The sequence below is a fragment of the Electrona antarctica genome (genome assembly GCF_951216825.1).
Source record: "Electrona antarctica genome assembly, chromosome: 11".
Taxonomy (NCBI): Eukaryota; Metazoa; Chordata; class Actinopteri; order Myctophiformes; family Myctophidae; genus Electrona; species Electrona antarctica.
The window spans coordinates 53,273,366-53,291,741 of NC_136792.1; the positions used below are offsets into that span (position 1 = coordinate 53,273,366).

The 18,376-nt window shown below is 42.5% G+C and overlaps 1 protein-coding gene across 2 annotated transcripts; it reads right to left on the reverse strand.

The window, feature by feature from the left end:
- Nucleotides 1-1,079: 1,079 nt before the first annotated feature.
- calm3a (calmodulin 3a (phosphorylase kinase, delta)) lies at nucleotides 1,080-18,099 on the reverse strand. 2 transcript variants are annotated; one of them, XR_013791193.1, is made up of 7 exons: nucleotides 17,841-18,099; nucleotides 10,938-10,968; nucleotides 10,059-10,202; nucleotides 7,404-7,510; nucleotides 4,624-4,759; nucleotides 1,309-3,000; nucleotides 1,080-1,263 (listed from the first exon to the last, which is right to left on the reverse strand). XR_013791193.1 is itself a non-coding variant. In XM_079515188.1 (6 exons), exons 1-6 carry the CDS (start codon nucleotides 17,841-17,843, stop codon nucleotides 2,972-2,974), a joined length of 450 nt encoding a protein of 149 aa, XP_079371314.1. In that variant the 5' UTR covers nucleotides 17,844-18,099; the 3' UTR covers nucleotides 1,080-2,971. The 2 variants fall into 2 exon arrangements, 1 of the variants encoding a protein (XP_079371314.1); XM_079515188.1 differs by having other exon boundaries at nucleotides 1,080-3,000.
- Between the last annotated feature and the right edge of the window lie 277 nt (nucleotides 18,100-18,376).

The following is an 18,376-nucleotide window of genomic DNA, read 5'->3' on the forward strand; positions in this document are numbered from 1 at the left end:
AGGCTGTAGCCTGGATTTCCATAGCTCCGATGGCATATATATATCCCATGAGCCACCAAAGATAGTCCGTGCCAGCCACAGATAGCTCCTCTTGTGTGGGGACTGTGCTGCCCTGCCCTGACCCACACCGGAGGACACTGGCAGGCACACGGGGATGCGGACAAAGAAAGGACACAGTGCAGTTAACCTCTTAAGCCCTGTGTGCTTTATCGTACAACACATTTGCAAAGAATAGCTTATCCAAAAGCTTGTCTACCGTCCATTTTTTAACATGACCCAAAAAAAAGGGGGTTGGAAGTAGTTCCAGTATCCGTCAGCTTTGGTATAATGCCCAAATCTGTCGAGTATTAAATTGTAGCAGAGTATTACGGTATCACGTCACTCACTGTTCCGACCTCCCGTTGGTTAGTCCGACCGATTACCAACACCATCCCAAATCCTAACCTCAGTCATAACCGGCCACGTAGGTCAGACTAACGGGATGCTGGCTTGAGGAATATGCAAAATAATGTCACCCACCCACTATTAATCTCTATGAACCTGAAGTTTGAAGGTCAGTTCTGTTTGGCAAGCAGTATAATGGAGTTTAACCCATTTAGACCCGAGGACGATTCTACAAATGCCTTTCTAAATCATGACTGTTTTCAGAAAAACCCGTTTCGATGTCAGTGGTTCTCAGGCTATTTCATGTCAAGGACCCCCAGAATTATATGAAATTGGCCGTGGAGCCCCAATGTCAAAATATGTTGTTCCAGGGACTTCCCAGAAGCAAAGATTTGAATGAAAGATGTTCGCTGTGAAAGAATATGTTCAAAAACTTGCACGTTTTCACGATATTTAAAAAATAGCAGATCTACAAGCTCGTAGCGCGGCACCGAGTGCCGCGCTACGAGCTTGTAGATCTGCTATTTTTCAACAGTTAAAGTATAAGGAATGTGCAAGTTTTTCAACTGAAAACTAATCAGATGACCCATGTGAACATCCATGCCAGATGGATTATATACACAGTAGACTACACTAAACCAAAAATGTAGATTAGAGGAATGCAAACAATAAAACATCCATGAATGCCAACAAAATGAAGTTCGGTCAATTTATTGATTAATGGAAAACAATAACTTCACATCTTCAAATGTTTAAGCTACCTTCAAAAGTTAACAGAACCCTATTACCATTTCCTTTCAGACATTTGATTCAGGGGTAACCTGTTGAAGGGTGACTCCAGAAAACATTTGAGTCAGGGGTAACCTGTTGGAAGGGTGACTCCAGAAAACATTTGAGTCAGGGGTAACCTGTTGGAAGGGTGACTCCAGAAAACAAAGCAGGGACTCTGAAAGACTATTCCAAAGCACACACCCCCCCCCCCCCCCCCCTCTGTTTAACCTAACATTCAAATTGACCCCATGCCATCCATCACCAAATCCCTAATTTGTGTGTAGATCCAATTCTAAATGACCCTTTTGAAATAGATCGCCCCTGACAAAAATAAATAGTTGTGAATATTATATGTAGTCTGTTCAGCAGAACAGCAAGCAGACTGAAAGTTTGAATCACTGGGTTTACAATATGAGGATCAGACGCCAACGAGAAATGACTTTAGACAAATTGGATCTAGCAGCAGCGACGACAACATTTTGGTTTCTTTTTCTCTTCTTTTTAGAACAGAACATATTTAAATATCGATATATATGGTTTACACCAAAGTGCAAATATGTTTGTACTGTAATGTATATATTTTAGTATATTGATAATGATCTAATAAACTACGAGTTATCTTGCAAGAAGGTCGAGGCGTTCAGAGTATTATTATGGCACATTTAATAACCGAGGAGAGAACATGTCACAGGTCATATACTATACCAACAATAGGCAATGCAAACTGTACGATACACTAATATATGTATATATCTTGTGACCAAGGTTTGTAATTAATATATAAATATCTGATAACATTAATATTGTATCATACCTGTTAGCTGAATAAGTGTCTTTACAGCAGTACCGCCATCCTGAAACTGTACAACATACCGTCGCTTAATACTCTGCTTCCCCTCAGTGCTGCAGGAAAAGTAAAAGCCCACATCTCATCTCCACCCCCACAAAAATGTAATAAACACCCATCCCCAAAAAGAAAATGACAGTTCAAAAAAAACAAAAAAAAAACAAATTTGAATTATTATTATTTTTTAATAACAATCATGACTTTTCTCTCCCCCGACAAACCTTTCCAAGGTCAGAAGAGTTGCTCGTCTCCAACCTATAGCAACAATGCAACATCCTACGCTGAAACGTGCGTTTCTGGCACAATAGCCTCGAGTGACACATTATATTACAGATATATAGCTATAAAGTTCACGTATATACCTCCCAGTGTGTGTGTGTGCACAGTCCAGCCACTATCTCTGATGGGATCAGAACCACTTTGCTGTGACAAAGGGACCGCCATGAAAAGGGTGCATGCAAAGAACAATACGACAACCCAATTCAGTTTAGAGAGAATCAGCGCTCCCGTTTGTGTCCCGAGACGATGTCAAATTAGTTTTTCGAGGGGGGGGTGTAAAGAAAGACTCAAATAGTCATCTCTGAAGGCTCTTTGGCATGGGTTCCTGGTCCCTCTGCCTCTTCAGTGTTGCTTGCCTCTCTAATTTATGAGTCAGTATCTTGGGTGACTCAGCAAGATCTTTGGTCCTGGAGGAGGCTTCAGCCCCTCTTATAAAGCCCCCGGACCGTTAACTTCTCTGGGGATTATTCTGTCGTGTGTTGGTTTTAAACAGATACCGTAGAAGTATAGTTGGATGTCTCAAAGCGCAAATTACTGAATTGAGTAGATAGTGGTTTCGGGGGGGGGGGGGAGAGTTTTATATTTGCATTAGTTTTAGTAATAGCTTTTTGTTTTTGTTTTTTGTTTTCTTAAAGACAGAGTGATCTTAGGAGGACAAGCAATGCAAGAGAGTAAGGTGATTAGCACTCTTCATTTGGCGGTCATCATCTGGACAAACTCTGCAAGAAAAAATAAATAAAGTATGAGAAAATAAATGAGATACATTGCCAGTAATAGATGAGAAAGGTTTTGCGCTTGTTGAGGGGGTGCTAGCCCCCTCCTATGCACAGCTTTGTGTGCATGTCCATTTGAGCACGGGTGTATGATGATAAGAGTTCCCACCCCCACCCCCCCTCACTTCACACGTGTGATTTTTGAGTGGTGTAAACCACTCCAACAACTGGCTTTGTACCCGTGTCTGTTCGTACCAAAAAAAATGTACCCGTGTCTGTTCGTACCAAAAAAAATGTACCCGTGTCTGTTCGTACCCAAAAAGAACGAATTGAAGAATTGCGGAAAACTGAGTGACCAGACTCATCTTTAGTCATCTCGACAAACTAAAAAAAAAAAAAAAAAAAAAAAAAAAAAATAGTATGAGAAAATAAATGAGAGAACAGGTACATTGCCAGTAATAGTAAAAATCACACGTGTGATTTCATTACGTCAGACATTACGTCAGACCACCGCTGATCAATCTATATAAGACCTTACACCACTCAGTTCACCCGGGTGTGATTTTTAAGTATAGGTTAGGAATGTGCGATATGGAATGTCTGGCCAATATCAATATCCGATATAATTAATTGCCGTTATGGCCGATAACTGATATAATCTCATTCTGTATTAAAAAAATAAAAATAATAATAATAATGTCCATTCTGAAAAAAGGCATTATTCCTAAACTAGGGATGTACCGTTAAACTCAATGGTCGCCAAGGACTTATTTAACTTCTTTTTCATGATGTCCTGGAGCGCCAAGGACGTGTTTTATAACATGGTAAAAAAAAAATATATATATATATATATATATGGTGGCGGTCTGGGACTTTTGGCGCCCCCTGGTGGCGGTGAAGTTAATGAAATGTTGGCCCATATATCAACATAAACAGCTTGAATGTAGTGTTTTTATTATAAAAATTGTTGACTCTTTTGAAAGTCGATTGTTGATCGGCTAGACGAACCAATATATTTTAATCAGGTATGTTTGTGCGTGAGGGGATTGGTACTGTACTTTAACCCATTTTGGGCAGGAACCCCCTTTTGGTGTTAGCATTATGTTATGCTTTAGCTATTGAAAAATAGCAGATCTACAAGCGCTACGAGCTTGTAGGTCTGCTATTTTTTGAAAAATCGTGAAAATATTTATTTCATAAAACTGGAGGATTTAGAAGATTTTTTTTTTTAAATTTCGAGGTCAGGCCTAAATGGGTTAAAGGGGAAAACCACCCATTTCAACATTTTACTATGTCATTAATATACCTTAGAGCTGTTGTGTGGAAATAATAAAAAAGTCCCCCCATTCTGTGTTTCCTAGAACTGTAATTATGAAAAAAATCATTAACATGGTGAAACACATCTTGATGACATCATCAAGATGTGTTTCACCATGTTAATGATTTTTTTCAGACCTCTAGTTCTAGGAAACACAGAATGGGGGAACTTTTTTATTATTTCCACACAACAGCTCTAAGCTATATTAATGACATAGTAAAATGTTGAAAATGAGTGGAATGCCCCTTTAAGGCAAAGGCGAAGGCTGTGGAGCATCTGGATGAATAAAGCCAGCAGAAGCAGAGCCTCACCTTCATAGTTGACTTGTCCGTCTCCATCAATGTCAGCCTCACGGATCATCTCATCTACTTCCTCGTCAGTCAGCTTCTCCCCCAGGTTGGTCATTACGTGACGAAGCTCTGCTGCACTGATGTAGCCGTTGCCATCCTGCAGAGGGCGCCAGATGTACAACACTGGGCTTTTATTGTTGTACTCAACAATGAAAAGAAAAAGGACCCGTTTAGCTAAACGGTGCATTTATACTAATAGTACCAAAACGCTGAATCACCCAGTCACACACAGACAAGCGGAGACAACCATGCAATGGTCTGCTCACGACCTGCTCTAACTGGGAACACTGGTTTCAGTGTCTTGCTCAAGGACACTTCTAACACAAAGCCAGGAGGAGCCGTGGCTCAAATGACCAGTCTACCTCTTGATTCAGTGGCGGCCCACAAATCATGGGCGGTTTTGTTAAAATAACATCGTTAAAACACCGTTTTTAACGTATCCACCTCCTGCACTTCCAAGCCCCAGGTTACACTAGGTCTGCCAGCCACAACTCTGTGCCAGATTAGGGTCAACTGAAGGTTATTCAGCCTCTGGTCTGCCCCATTTGACATTACTTTGTAAGTATATCCGATTGTGGGACTGTCCAACGTAAACCTAATAAAACCAGCAGGGCCGAGTGGAAACAACCAAGCAAGACTTAGCCATGATACAAAAAAAAGAAAAGGCTAAGACACTGAATGTGGCACTTAGATCCAACTTTAGGCTAAGCCAGAGATTCTTGTAGTGAAAGTGCCTGGGTTAATTCATTATGGTCAAAACCACATTAGAGGCCACAAGCCAGATGATTGCAAACACATCATTCCACAGGACCCAACCTTTGGGAATGCATTCACACCAGTTCAACTGGGGAGTGTGGGACACAGGTTTTAGGCACAAAGACAACACAAGTCTGGCCAATGAACTCTTTGTATTAGCGCGTGACTCGGCTTACAGCCACGTGCCAAGTCCCTGGTAGCAGCTTCACACACACCGTTCCCTGTCAACAAACAAAGCGTTGCTATAAAACACACCGTTGCCCACGTGAAGATGGTGGCAGTTTACACGAAACAGTACAGGACTAGGATGGCACCATATATTGTGTTATTACATACACAGCATTCATTTTCCCTGGATGAGGGGGAGTGATAAAAGGGACAAAGAGTGTGATAATATGCCTGCGATGATTGGTCAGCTATTGGTTATTAACCCATTTTGACCTGAGATCAGATTCTAAAAATGTCTTCCTGAAAAAGCTATGTTTCTATGGCAGTCGTTCTTCAATTTTTCAAAAATAGCAGATCTACAAGCTTGTAGCTTGTAGATCGTCAGCAGTGCCCATACCCTAGATGAGGTTGGCAAAAGGGCCTTTCTGTGTGGCGTTTGCATGTTCTCCCCGTGTCCCCTAGGGTAGGAAGTAGGTAGGTACCCTCACAAAAACATGCAGTAATCCTGGTCTCTATACTGCCTCCCCTGATGGAGGGGAAAGGAACGGAGTGGAATAACGTCTTCCTTGAACTTCCTTCCACACGCTCCAACTGGGGAAACTCCCCCTATCAAGTGAAAAGAAGAGGCATGGACTCCTCATGCGTTGAAGGAAACATGAAACCAGTCCGTTGCTCTCCCCAGGTTGGCAGAGGGAGTGTAGCGCCCAGGATTACACTGGACGATTGACTGGGTGGAAAATAAATAGTTTAGAAAAATCATGGGATAAAAATTTAGAAGGGAGTGGTTCTAAATTACCCCCAAAGGACCCCCAATTTGATATGCATTAGGTTATTAAATCAAATTGCCTAATGATTAAGCCATCCGATTTATATTTCCTGGATCCCAATCTAAGAATGTTTGTATTGTTGTCTCCACCAGGCCGAAGGCATGGGGAGAGAGTATGTTTTGCACTCCGTCCGTGTGTATGTGTTTCCGTCTGTTACCAGCTACTCTCCGGCACCGTTAACCCGGTCGATGTCAAATTTTGCACACACACACTCCCTGGATGCCAACGATGAACCTCTGCCCCAAATTTTCCAGAACGGCCTGTTATTGCGCCCCCAGGAGGCATGAGTGTGCAATTTACGTGAAATCTTTCACAGACTTTCCTACTAGGCTGAGGAAATACATCTCACCCATTTCACATTGGCCTGTTATAGCGCCACCAACAGGTGGATTTTTGGAAATGCCTCAAATCAACCAATTGCCATCCAAGGCAAGAAGAAATGTCACCCTTTTCACATTGGCCTATTATAGCGCCACCAGGCGGCCACAACCTGACCTGCCCTGGTGGAGAACTAGTTAGAGATGACTTGGTATGTCATATGGTCCAGAATTCCTTTACTGTAGGTATATAGGCAACAGTGAAACTCAAAATCACGATACCCTGTGAGCTTGAAGATCACCCATCAGTGAGCGACACAGTCGGGTCAGAAAATTTGCATGACGATTAGCCTATTGTATTTCAAAGAGGCTCAGCACGCTCAACAAAACAAACTTTCTTTGAACACTGCCGGGGTGCAGATCCCAAGCAATACTAGACGTCAACAGAACAACTGTCTTAGAGCATTTAATATGTTATCCAACATTTGACAGGCTGCATCAAATCTAATTAATCTCATATCCGAGATCTTATAAACACGGGCAAACCTCAAATGTAGATGTGATGTGATCATCCCTTTTTACCGTTGATCACTCAACTCGTTTACATAATGCTTACTTACTGTATAGATCAACTCATGACTACCTCCGTAATGCGGACACACTGATCATGTACCTTGTCAAAAACTCTGAAGGCTTCTCGGATCTCCTCCTCACTGTCTGTGTCCTTCATCTTTCTGGCCATCATGGTCAAGAACTCAGGGAAGTCAATTGTACCGTTACCTACAACAGAGAAAGAGGTGATGTATTATTCGTTAGCATTTGAACCAAAGTAGGCAAGTGATTCTACATATGGCGAGATCATCACACTGCAAGAGTTTAGGGCCAAATGATCCCGTCTTCGACTTTTCTTTGGCGTATTCTGGCACGATCCGACCTAAAGTCCGGGGTTCGCTCCCCCAAGGTTTTGCTCACCGTGTGCGAACAAGTTCAACAACGCAAGGCGAGCAGGATTCTAGCGATTGCAAATGGCTCTGGGATGGTTGCCAGATATCTGAAATGATTGACATCTGGAGCCGTTTGCAAATCATACAATATTAAAATGTGTTGTGTGACCAGCACTGAGAACAGAGATGTGCTACAACCAATGAAAGCACAGGACAGATGGACATAGGTGCTTGTTTGTGTAAACAACTTAAATTTAGTTTCCAGACATGGATATATAGATTAGATAGACCTTTAAATACCCCATTAGCCCCAGGTGAAGGAGCTTAAGTACCCCGGGTTCACAAGTCGGAGAATCGGAGCGGCAGGGGCGGTATTGCAGTCGCTGTACTGCACAAGGTTGTGACGAAAAGAGAGCTGAGCCAGAAGGCAAAGCTCTCGGTCTACAGAGCAATCTTTGTTCCTACTCTCACCTACAGTATGGTCATGAAGAGTGGGGGCCGAAAGAATAAGGTCTCGGACGACACAAAGCGGCCAAAATGAGTTTCCTCAGACGGGTGGCTGGCATCTCCCTTATATTAGAGATGGGGTGAGAAGTTCAGTCACACAGGAGAGACTCGGAGTAGAGCCGCTGCTTCTTCGATTGGAAAGGAGCCAGCTTAGGTGGTTCGGGCATCTGGTTGGTTAGGTCGGATTAATGTTTTTTTAAGCACCCAACATCGTCCCCTCCTAACATTACATTCTCACACACACACACATTCATACACCGATGGCGGAGGAAATCATGCAAGGCACCAACCTGCTCATCAGGAGCATTTAGGGGTTCAGCGTCTTGCTCAAGGACACTTCGACACCAACTCTGAGGGAGCCCGGGATCGAACCGGGAACCTCACGGTTGCCGTCCGACTGTTCTACCGGCCGCTCTACCCCTGAGCCACTGTCATTAGGGCTGTGAATCAGATTCAAATCAACCTCTTTTAAAATTATAAAACTAGTCAATTCCAATCGAATAAATATTGATCACTAACAAATGATGTAGTGGGCAGGCAGATTGTGCCATTCTGTGGCCAGCAACCAAGGCCACGTTTAATAATACATACACAATACAAAAAGCTTCGTCGTTTTTCCACCCACATCAAGTATTTATTGGCAATTGTTTTGACGAACAAACTAGGAGGAATCCAGGAAATGATTCTGTTGGGGAGGTGATGAATAAAACAAGAGTGGATCCTGGACACGGTCACGGCTTGTCAGATGAAACAAAGCTGCCGTTGACAGTATAAGCTCTGGTTGGCATGAATGGAAACACCACCACACATTAGCTGAAACATGACGCCTGTGGAAACCAGAGCCACAATGCCAGCCAGGAGACCCAACGGACATAACACACACACCTTACTAATTTAGTGATAACTCACAGACATCCGAGTGGCTACAGCGGTAACACAAAACCATGCCGAATGTGCACAGAATGCCCACTGCAATGTATTATGTACCTGCTGCAGAGGCACACGCCCGTGTGTGTTAGTTACTATACTTGTACAGTAAAATAGACATTGTGAGGACCACTTTCCTGGTCATCACAAGACAAATTGGTTTTTTTTTTTTCTAACCATAAAAATGACACACACACACACACACACACACACACACACACACACACACACACACACACACACACACACACACACACACACACACACACACACACACACACACACACACACACACACACACACACACACACACACACACACACACACACACACACACACACACACACACACACACACACACACACACACACACACACACGCACACGCACACGCACACGCACACGCACACACGCACGATTAGGATGAGACATTTAGAGCTTATGTTTAGGAACTAGAGTTAAACATGATTTATACTTAGTTGGCGCGCTGGTGTAGCGCACCGAAACATAGCCCATCAGCTGCTTGTAGATCTGCTATTTTTCGGATTGAGGCTTACGGTTAAGAATGGCATCCATATGTCCTCACAAAAATGTTAATCTCCTCAAGTATAGTAATACAAATCTCTGTGTGTGTGTGTGTGTACACGCGCATGTCAGTGTAGTTGGCTATTTAAGCCCAAGAGATTTTCAAGGTCTTAACAGTAATAATGTTCTTAAAGCAGGTGTGAAACGGCCACGCTCACTGTCAGTTATTACATAATCGTCTAGCCGCAATTTGCAATTATTTCTGTGTAATAGTCAATCGTTGAGAAATGTCTGTACATTTTCAAACATTTTTCAAAAGTAGCAGATCTACAAAAAGTCACTTTTTTTGGAAAGAAACAATTATTAATCGCAATTATTTGTGTGACAATAATCGTCAACTTAAATGTGTAATGGCGACAGCCCTACCGTCGGCATCGACCTCGTTGATCATGTCTTGTAGCTCAGCCTCGGTGGGGTTCTGTCCCAGGGAGCGCATGACGGTGCCGAGCTCCTTGGTGGTGATGGTGCCGTCGCCATCCTTATCAAAGAGCGAGAAGGCCTCCTTGAACTCTGTTGAAAAGCAAACGCGCAAGACGGCAAACACACAAGCAGCGGCGTTAAGACACGGCTACATTGCTTTTGCAACGAACTGGCCATTTACCTATACTGCATTTGGCAGGCATTCACTTCTAGTCATTTTTACTAGTTGCCTAGTTTACTAGTCGACTAGTTGTTTAACTACCTATTATGTGAAAAATAAAATTAAAAAAATAAACTTTTTTTTCTATCTATAATAGTGTAGGTGGGTAACTGATTGGCTCCCATTTGTTGAAACAAGCCTGCGTGATAATGACTCCTGTCGTCGGCATTGTGATGGTGTTAACGCAGCTGTATGAATCAGTGCCACTGCGGGTGTAAATTTGCCGTCACAAACTCAACATCGAGAAAACAAATGCTTTTATGCTTCGCCATTATCCCACAACCAACGATGTGCAGGTATGCTTTGTTCAAATCAAATGGTCAATCGTTTAACTCAACAGAAAGTAGCAGAATTCTTAAACAGTCCAAAAAAGGACATAGCTCTGAAATGTGCTCGTTTTGGGTCTGATTTCTAAATTTGTTTTCCCTTGGTGTCTTAAATTAGTCTCGCATGTCTGTCCTGCCTCCGTAAATCTATAACATTTAATTAACATTAAAAGCTTCATGTACTTTGCACCAACGCGGTGCAAGGCGTGCTTTTTAATCACGTTCATAGCGGGAATCGAAACCAAAAGATGACAACATCCAGGGTTAAGGAGTACTCACCAGCAATCTGCTCCTCGGTCAGTTGGTCAGCCTGTTAGGAACACAAAGAATAAACAGACATAAGAGCAAGCTGCAGCAGGTGGTTTGCATTCTAACCTAAGTGGATGGCGGGTGGTGGAGTCCACACACACACACACACACACACACACACACACACACACACACACAACCCTTAACGACAGCGGTGAACAATATCATCAGGGTCTCTTTCAGAGCAGAAACGAGAGAACCGCTGACAACCACTGAAAATCTTGTCTCGCTTCAGTGGCAGGAACGTTCATCTATGATGACTTGCCGAGAATAAGGACGCTAGGTTAACGGTCTGTACACAAATATATATTTCTCTCTTTTTTTCTTTTTGCAAAAACAGAAAACTTGCATGAAGAGGACCCCATTTAGAACCACTTGAGTTTACAATTTCGATGCATTCCTGCTGAGACCACAATTTTTTTGTAGAGTTGTCCAGATACCTTTTTTTTTCAGACCGAGTAAGAGTACAAGTACTTAATTTTGAGTACTTGCCGATACAGAGTACCGATACGAGTACTTTTGTTGAGTAACCACTTATTGTACCCCCTTTTTCCTCATATGCAGATGGATCTCCGATCTACACAGACTTGCTCCTGTTGCATTCATTCAGCCTAGTGTTAATTGGATGTTTTGGTACTCGGGTCAAAGTATTGGGGCTGGTTCCGAGTAAGAGTACTTGAGGGTGGTATCGGCCCGAGTATCGGAACAACTCTACTTTTTTGACCGGGTCACTGGTCAGTAGGAGACTACCAGAGATTCCGCCAGTCATCAAATTATTGGCTCTGGAAATGGGAGAAAAACTCCATGAATTCAAGGCTAAGTTCATGGGGTGTGTAATTGATATACGAATACCGTATGGCTCAAAAGGAGTAGTTCACCCAAAGATTATTATTTTCAACTTCATCATACAATGTTAGACGGAGGAAATAGCAGATATACAAGCTTATGTGCGTGTGTTTTCTTTTTTTGTGTGTGCAAAATTCCAAACAGGTAAGTGGCATAGGTGCTGTGCAACAGCACAGCAGTTCGTAGTTAATGCCAAGTTAACACATTCAGGCCTGACGTCGAAATTAAAAAAAAAAAAAGGTTTTCTAAATTTTTCAAAAATAGCAGACCTACAAGTTCATAGTGTGGCACTGAGTGCCGCGCTATGAGCTTGTAGATCTGCTATTTTTCAATAGCTAAATTATAACATAATGTATGTAACCACATACTGCATACAACTTCCTCATAATATTTAAACGCAAGCAGTAAAGAGAAAGACCACCACTATGCTCAATGTGAATTATAATTATGGGATTTATTTTAAGCAATTAGATTTTAAAGTTTCCTTCAGAGTTTAAGTCACCATATGAGCCATCCTCTCTCTATACTTTATGAGCAACTTCTGCACTCATTTAAACAAGTGAGGGGTCGCATTCTCACAGAGTTATTTTCTTTAATTTATCTACACTTCTGCATGCAAACATTTATTTCAGGCAGTTGTGTGTAGATTTGAAATTGAATGGCATTGCATTTACCACACCCTTACTTCTAATGTTGGTAAATATGACCCAGACCACCTCTGGAGCTGGTTTGGGTGCTCAGACCTTTTAACCCATTTTGGGCGGGAACCCCTTTTGGTGTTTTAAGCATTATGTTATGCTTTTGCTATTGAAAAATAGCAGATCTACAAGCTCGTAGCGCAGCACTTTGAAAAATCGTGAAAATGTGGCACAAATCTTTGAATATATATTCTTTCAGAGCGAACGTTTTTAACTCAAATATTTGCTTCTGGGGGGGGGGTCCCTGGAACAACATATTTTCAGATGGGGGTCGGAGGCCATTTACAGATAATTCTGGGAGTCCTCGGCATGAAATAGTTTGAGAACCACTGAGTATTTCAGAAAACTGTCGTGATTTAGAAGACTTTTTTTTTAATTTCGATGTCAGGCCTAAATGGGTTAATGGATCATGGGTATTGGCAAGTTGCTTAGATGTATTATCCGCACATGACTGGGTCAGATCTAGGGTTGGGCAGAACTGTGAATGGTGCTGTAATGGCATTTTGAAATGACGACGGTATCATTTGAATACAGTCGTACATCATAGCTGAAATTCAAATGGGGAAACAGTGGATGTTGTACTCAGAGAAAAGTAGTTCCACGATTCCGTGCTTTGAGAGTTGTTGAATTGTTCATGTTTTTCCCCCTCTTCATTACATTCTTTGCAGTACATACTTTTGTGGTGTGCACATGCATCAGGGGCGTTAGTTCCTGTGTGCTAAGTGCAAATAGCGAAACGGTATGCCAACATTAGCGGGACTCAGTGGAGTGTTTCTAGGGTAAAGGGTTGCGGGCTATGAGCCATATTCACATTTCAATAAAATGAATTTTAAATGACAGGCCAATTGAAAAAAAACATACCGTGATACTGGGTTTTGTAATGTTCATTATTTTTGTAATTATTTGTTGACATATTATTTTCTATTCCAAGTATTGAGTTTTCGCACAAGATTTCAGTAAATATAGTCCAGTTGATTTTTTTCCCCCCTCTGTCAAGTACAGTTCCTTGTGCTGGCTTTATACGTTTACCGTCTTAAAGAGTGTCAAAAGTGTGGAGGAAAAGGTTACAGCACGCACGGTCGCACGCTTCCACTAAAGTACCGATTGAATAACGAACACATCACTGCTATGTCAGGTCATTGATAATTGGATGTCTATTTTTAACACATACGGTTAACAGCATTGACAGGGGTGCCGTGCGCATCAGCCCATTGACCACAGTTGGTACTCTACGAAGGAAAAAGTAATGAAAAGAAAATATGGGCCACTTCTGAACGACTGAACCCACAGCAAATACTGGAGCCTCAGCACTCGATTTTCTTTAAAGGTTTTAATTCTTTTATGAGATTAGTTTGGCCGTTTCGGATGGAATTCGGTACCCGCCGCACAAACTTTAAATTATACCACTTAACCCATTCTGGACGGGAACCCCTTTTGGTGTTTTAACTAAGCATTATGTTATACTTTAGCTATTGAAAAATAGCAGATCTACAAGCTCATAGCGCGCCACCGAGTGGCACGCTACGAGCTTGTAGGTCTGCTATTTTTGAAAAATCGTAAAAATGCGGCACAAATCTTTGAATATATATTCTTTCAGAGCGAAGTTTTTTTTATTTTGACGTCAGGCCTAAATGGTTTAAGTGAAGCAATTGTAATCAGAAGTTCAGAATCAATTGGAATGATGTGAAACACAATATGAAGACAATCCTTTTAATTACCACCCGAAATGACCAGAAATCAACTTTCTGCTTCATCTGAGGTTTTCTTTTCTCTCATCCTCATACATGGTCTCGTCAGGCCTGTCCGAGTCGGTCAACGTGCGCACACTTCAGGCTGAGAAAGTGTGATGAGGGGAGGGTATAAATACTTCACCACCCGAAATACACACGCCTGCTATAATTAGTGAGACATGAACAGGGTTGCAAATGTAGCACACTGAACACCGATGCCACTAACCACCACTTTGTTTCTTTCTGCGAGAGATCACAATAGGGTGAGCGAGCACTAGCCGTCGATACGAGTTTGTGTGGAGATTCATACCTGTGCACCATTCATTCTTCGTGCAGTTAACCACTTGAACCCTAGAGATTCTGGGGGTGAACATTCGCCGAGAGTAGACGATCTACAAGGTCACAATTCAGTGAGCCGAGCGTGTAGGTCGGCAAGTGTGTTGATAAACATATTTGGCATAGAGGTAAAAAATAAAAGGTCGCCTAGTATAGACCACTGGGGGACTCAAGTGATCAGACATTAGTTATACGTCTGATCACAGATAAAACACCTGACAGGTCAGATCTCTGCTACAATAAACCATGACATCTCATAATGCAATGACACGTAGCTCAATATCTATCACAAATACTAAAATGTGTTAATTACAGAGTACTAAAGAGGCCAACACCCAATATTTGACAGTGCTATATCAGGAATGGGAGTCAACAATACAGACTACAAGCATTTCCCAGTCAAAAGTATAATCAATGTAGTTCAATAGACTTGCAACACACCCAATACATTCAGCTACTTAAAATATTTAGATGGGTGCAAATATGGAATTGAATGTGTGAACTCATCAGGACCACCTAGTGTTGTGAACCCATTCATTGCTCTGGCCGGCACCAACAGTAGTAGATTGCATCCAACAGCTCTCAGTGATGTAAATAGGTTTTCAATGTAATGGGTCCCGGGACCCAGGGGTGGTCTTTTAGATGAGCCCCATGGATATTTTATGAGTCCCGCTTCAACGCCGTTAGGAGTCATATACACAAATTACAGCATTTAATCTTATATGGCTATATAATATGGTTATATCCAAGAATCCAAGAGTTGTGCAAACAGTGCAAATAAAGTAAATGGCATCAAATTACAGTACAGTAGTGTGTCCATGGGACCCCCAGAAAGGTCCACGGATAAATGGTGCATTTATATAGCGCCTTTATCCACGGCTCTTTACCTACCACACACACACACACACACACACACACACACACACACACACACACACACACACACACACACACACACACACACACACACACACACACACACACACACACACACACACACACACACACACACACACACACACACACACACACACACACACACACACACACACACACACACACACACACACAGTCTTGCTCAAGGACACAGGGAGGCAATGAGAATGTGCTCCTCCTAGGCTCCATCGCATTCGCAATGAGTCACCATGGAGGAAGAAAGGGGGGGAGGTAAGGAGGAAGGGGTAGCCAGGCTGCAGACTGTTCATTGCCAAGTGCCAACTGAATGGTGCTGAAGCAAGTGAGCAGCAAGTGAGCTAGGCCAGGATCAAAGCAGCGCACTTAAATGTTGGGAGGACTTACATGACTGCTGTACGGGACTGCCTTCTTACTTTTAGCCCGAAGTAAGAGATCATGTAGATTTTTAGAGTTTCATGTCTCCACTCTTCATACGAGATTATTTTGACGATAAGCAACTGTTTAAGATGATATAGCATGTTCCATCTTCCTAGGCAGATGGAAAATATTTAATAAGAGTTATGTGTTAATGTTTAAAACTTTTGCAGCAAATCCAATTAAGAATAATATAAATTTAGAGCACGGGCCCACTGCATTTCACAAAACGGCGATGAATATTATGCGAGGACGAGGTTTCTCATGGCAGCAATGAGGCCTTTAGACAGAATTTGCATTCCTATTTTTTTTGTAGAGCATGCACTGCGGATCCCCTCAGCTTACTGCACCAAGCATGGTTTGGTTCAATGCAGGGGAGAAGGGAGGGAGGCGTGTGGTAGAGTGGGGGCGAAGGAGGAGGTGGAGGGGGGAGGGAGGAGGGGGGAGGGAGGGGGGGGCAGAGAGGATCATTTGAGGAGCAGAATGCGGTTCAACGTGGTGGTGCAATATGCCACAGCATCAAGATGACAAATGTCAAATCTTAAAAATAAAAAAGCACATAAATTAAAACAGACTTAAAAATAAGGGACAGTCGTGTCACAAGAAGACAAGTATTGATGACCGTGTGTTGCATATTAATTCAGTGTATGACTGAGCCTTAGTCATTATATAATGGCAATCTGTGCTTGTTGCGCATACCACACTAGACTAGACTCAAAACAAACCCCATGAGAGATGCATTTGCTCCCCAACTCCAATGTTAAGATTAAAACATTAAGTTAAAATACAACAAGCTCGTTACTAGGGCAGCTTTAACAGCTAGTTATATGGTGGGTGGGCTGAGGATCTATTTTTATACCCCCCCACCTCTACACACCACCACGCCCACTCTCACACTAGAAAGCTGCAAAGTGCAAAACCCTGATCCCGGCCGGTTGTAAAAGAAAAAAAAATCATCTGACAAATTTCACAATGTTAACAGCAAAAACTAAAACAACTAGACAGTAACGAGATAGAAATACGCGCAACCATGTCATAATAAATAATAAAATAAATATTCTTCCTCTCTCCCTTCGTCATGATGAGCCATGCATGCCACAATCAATGCTGCGCAGTTGGTGAATAAGAGAGCACTAGTGGTTGTCATTTAGCTGGTATCGATTCGTTTGATCATTGCCTGTCAATCTCTAAACTTAACAGCAGTGCACATGCGTAATATACTGGGATATATTATATGGGTTGCCTGTATGTATCCGAGCCGTTCTAAATCCGTCATGAACGGGTGATGATATACCAGAACAATGCTTACTATTCTACTCCACCGCAGGGCAGTGCCGCTGGCCGACAAAAAGCTGGTCTACAGGCCAACACTACCAACAAGTAACCTACCGCGGTGCCGTCCGCGAACAGCTTGCACTGCAGATCAGCCGTTCTTGTCGGCAAGCGAGTCGCGACACACCACCGTAGTAAGGATTATAATTATAGGTTACACAACACGTTAGACACACTTTTGGTACGACAAAAAAACATGACTATTCCCATGTGCGAGAAATAAGTGGCGACGCGGCCTTCCTTCTCCACTTGACAATGCGCACTTAGTGTCGAGCGAAAGGCTCGTAGCCTCGTACGGTGCGAACAAGCGTGAATAAACGGCAAAAAAAAAGGCAACGGCACGAGCGGCGTTAGCATCTTTAGCCACATTAGCAATACGCGTGAATAAACTGTAAAGGCGACGGCACGAGCGACGTTGGCATCTTAGCCACATTAGCAGTAAGCGTGAATAAACTGCAAAGGCGACGTTAGCATCTTAGCCACATTAGCAATACGCGTGCATAAATAAACTGTAAAGGCGACGGCACGCGCGGCGTTAGCGTCTTTAGCCACATTAGCGGCGCTACGCTAACGCCAGACCAGCCCCTTTAGCAGCACCTTACCATCGCCTCGTTGGGTCTTCCTCAGGAACCTTTGGGGGAAATAATATCAGACCGTTGTTTTTCTCACTGCAGCTGGTCTGGTGGTTGCCGAATGCTCCTTTTTTTTAAATCCAGATTCCTCTTACAGCACGTGCTGCCAATAATGTGACAATAGTTAAACAGGCGAAAAATGGTGTCAATTGTAACATTAAAGTTGACCGTAAAAGCTGCTGCTATCACGTCAGTCTGCCTGGCTGCACCGAACAGTGTGGGGCCGATTCGCTTGTACTAATATCCCTCCGCGATGACGACGAGGCACACGCACGCGCGCGCGCGAAGTTGATAGTAAATAGTAAATACCCATATTTTTCCTCGCTTTAGGCTCATTAAATAATTATATTTAGGTATTGCTATTTTACGTATAATTCTATTTCTTATTTCAAGTAATTGTTGTTCCTGAACAACAAATTCACTTAATATCCTCAATGTCAATGTGAGGATATTAAGTTAATAATTGGAAAAAGCCTTAGTCTGGCAGCCAACAGGCTTTTTTTTGT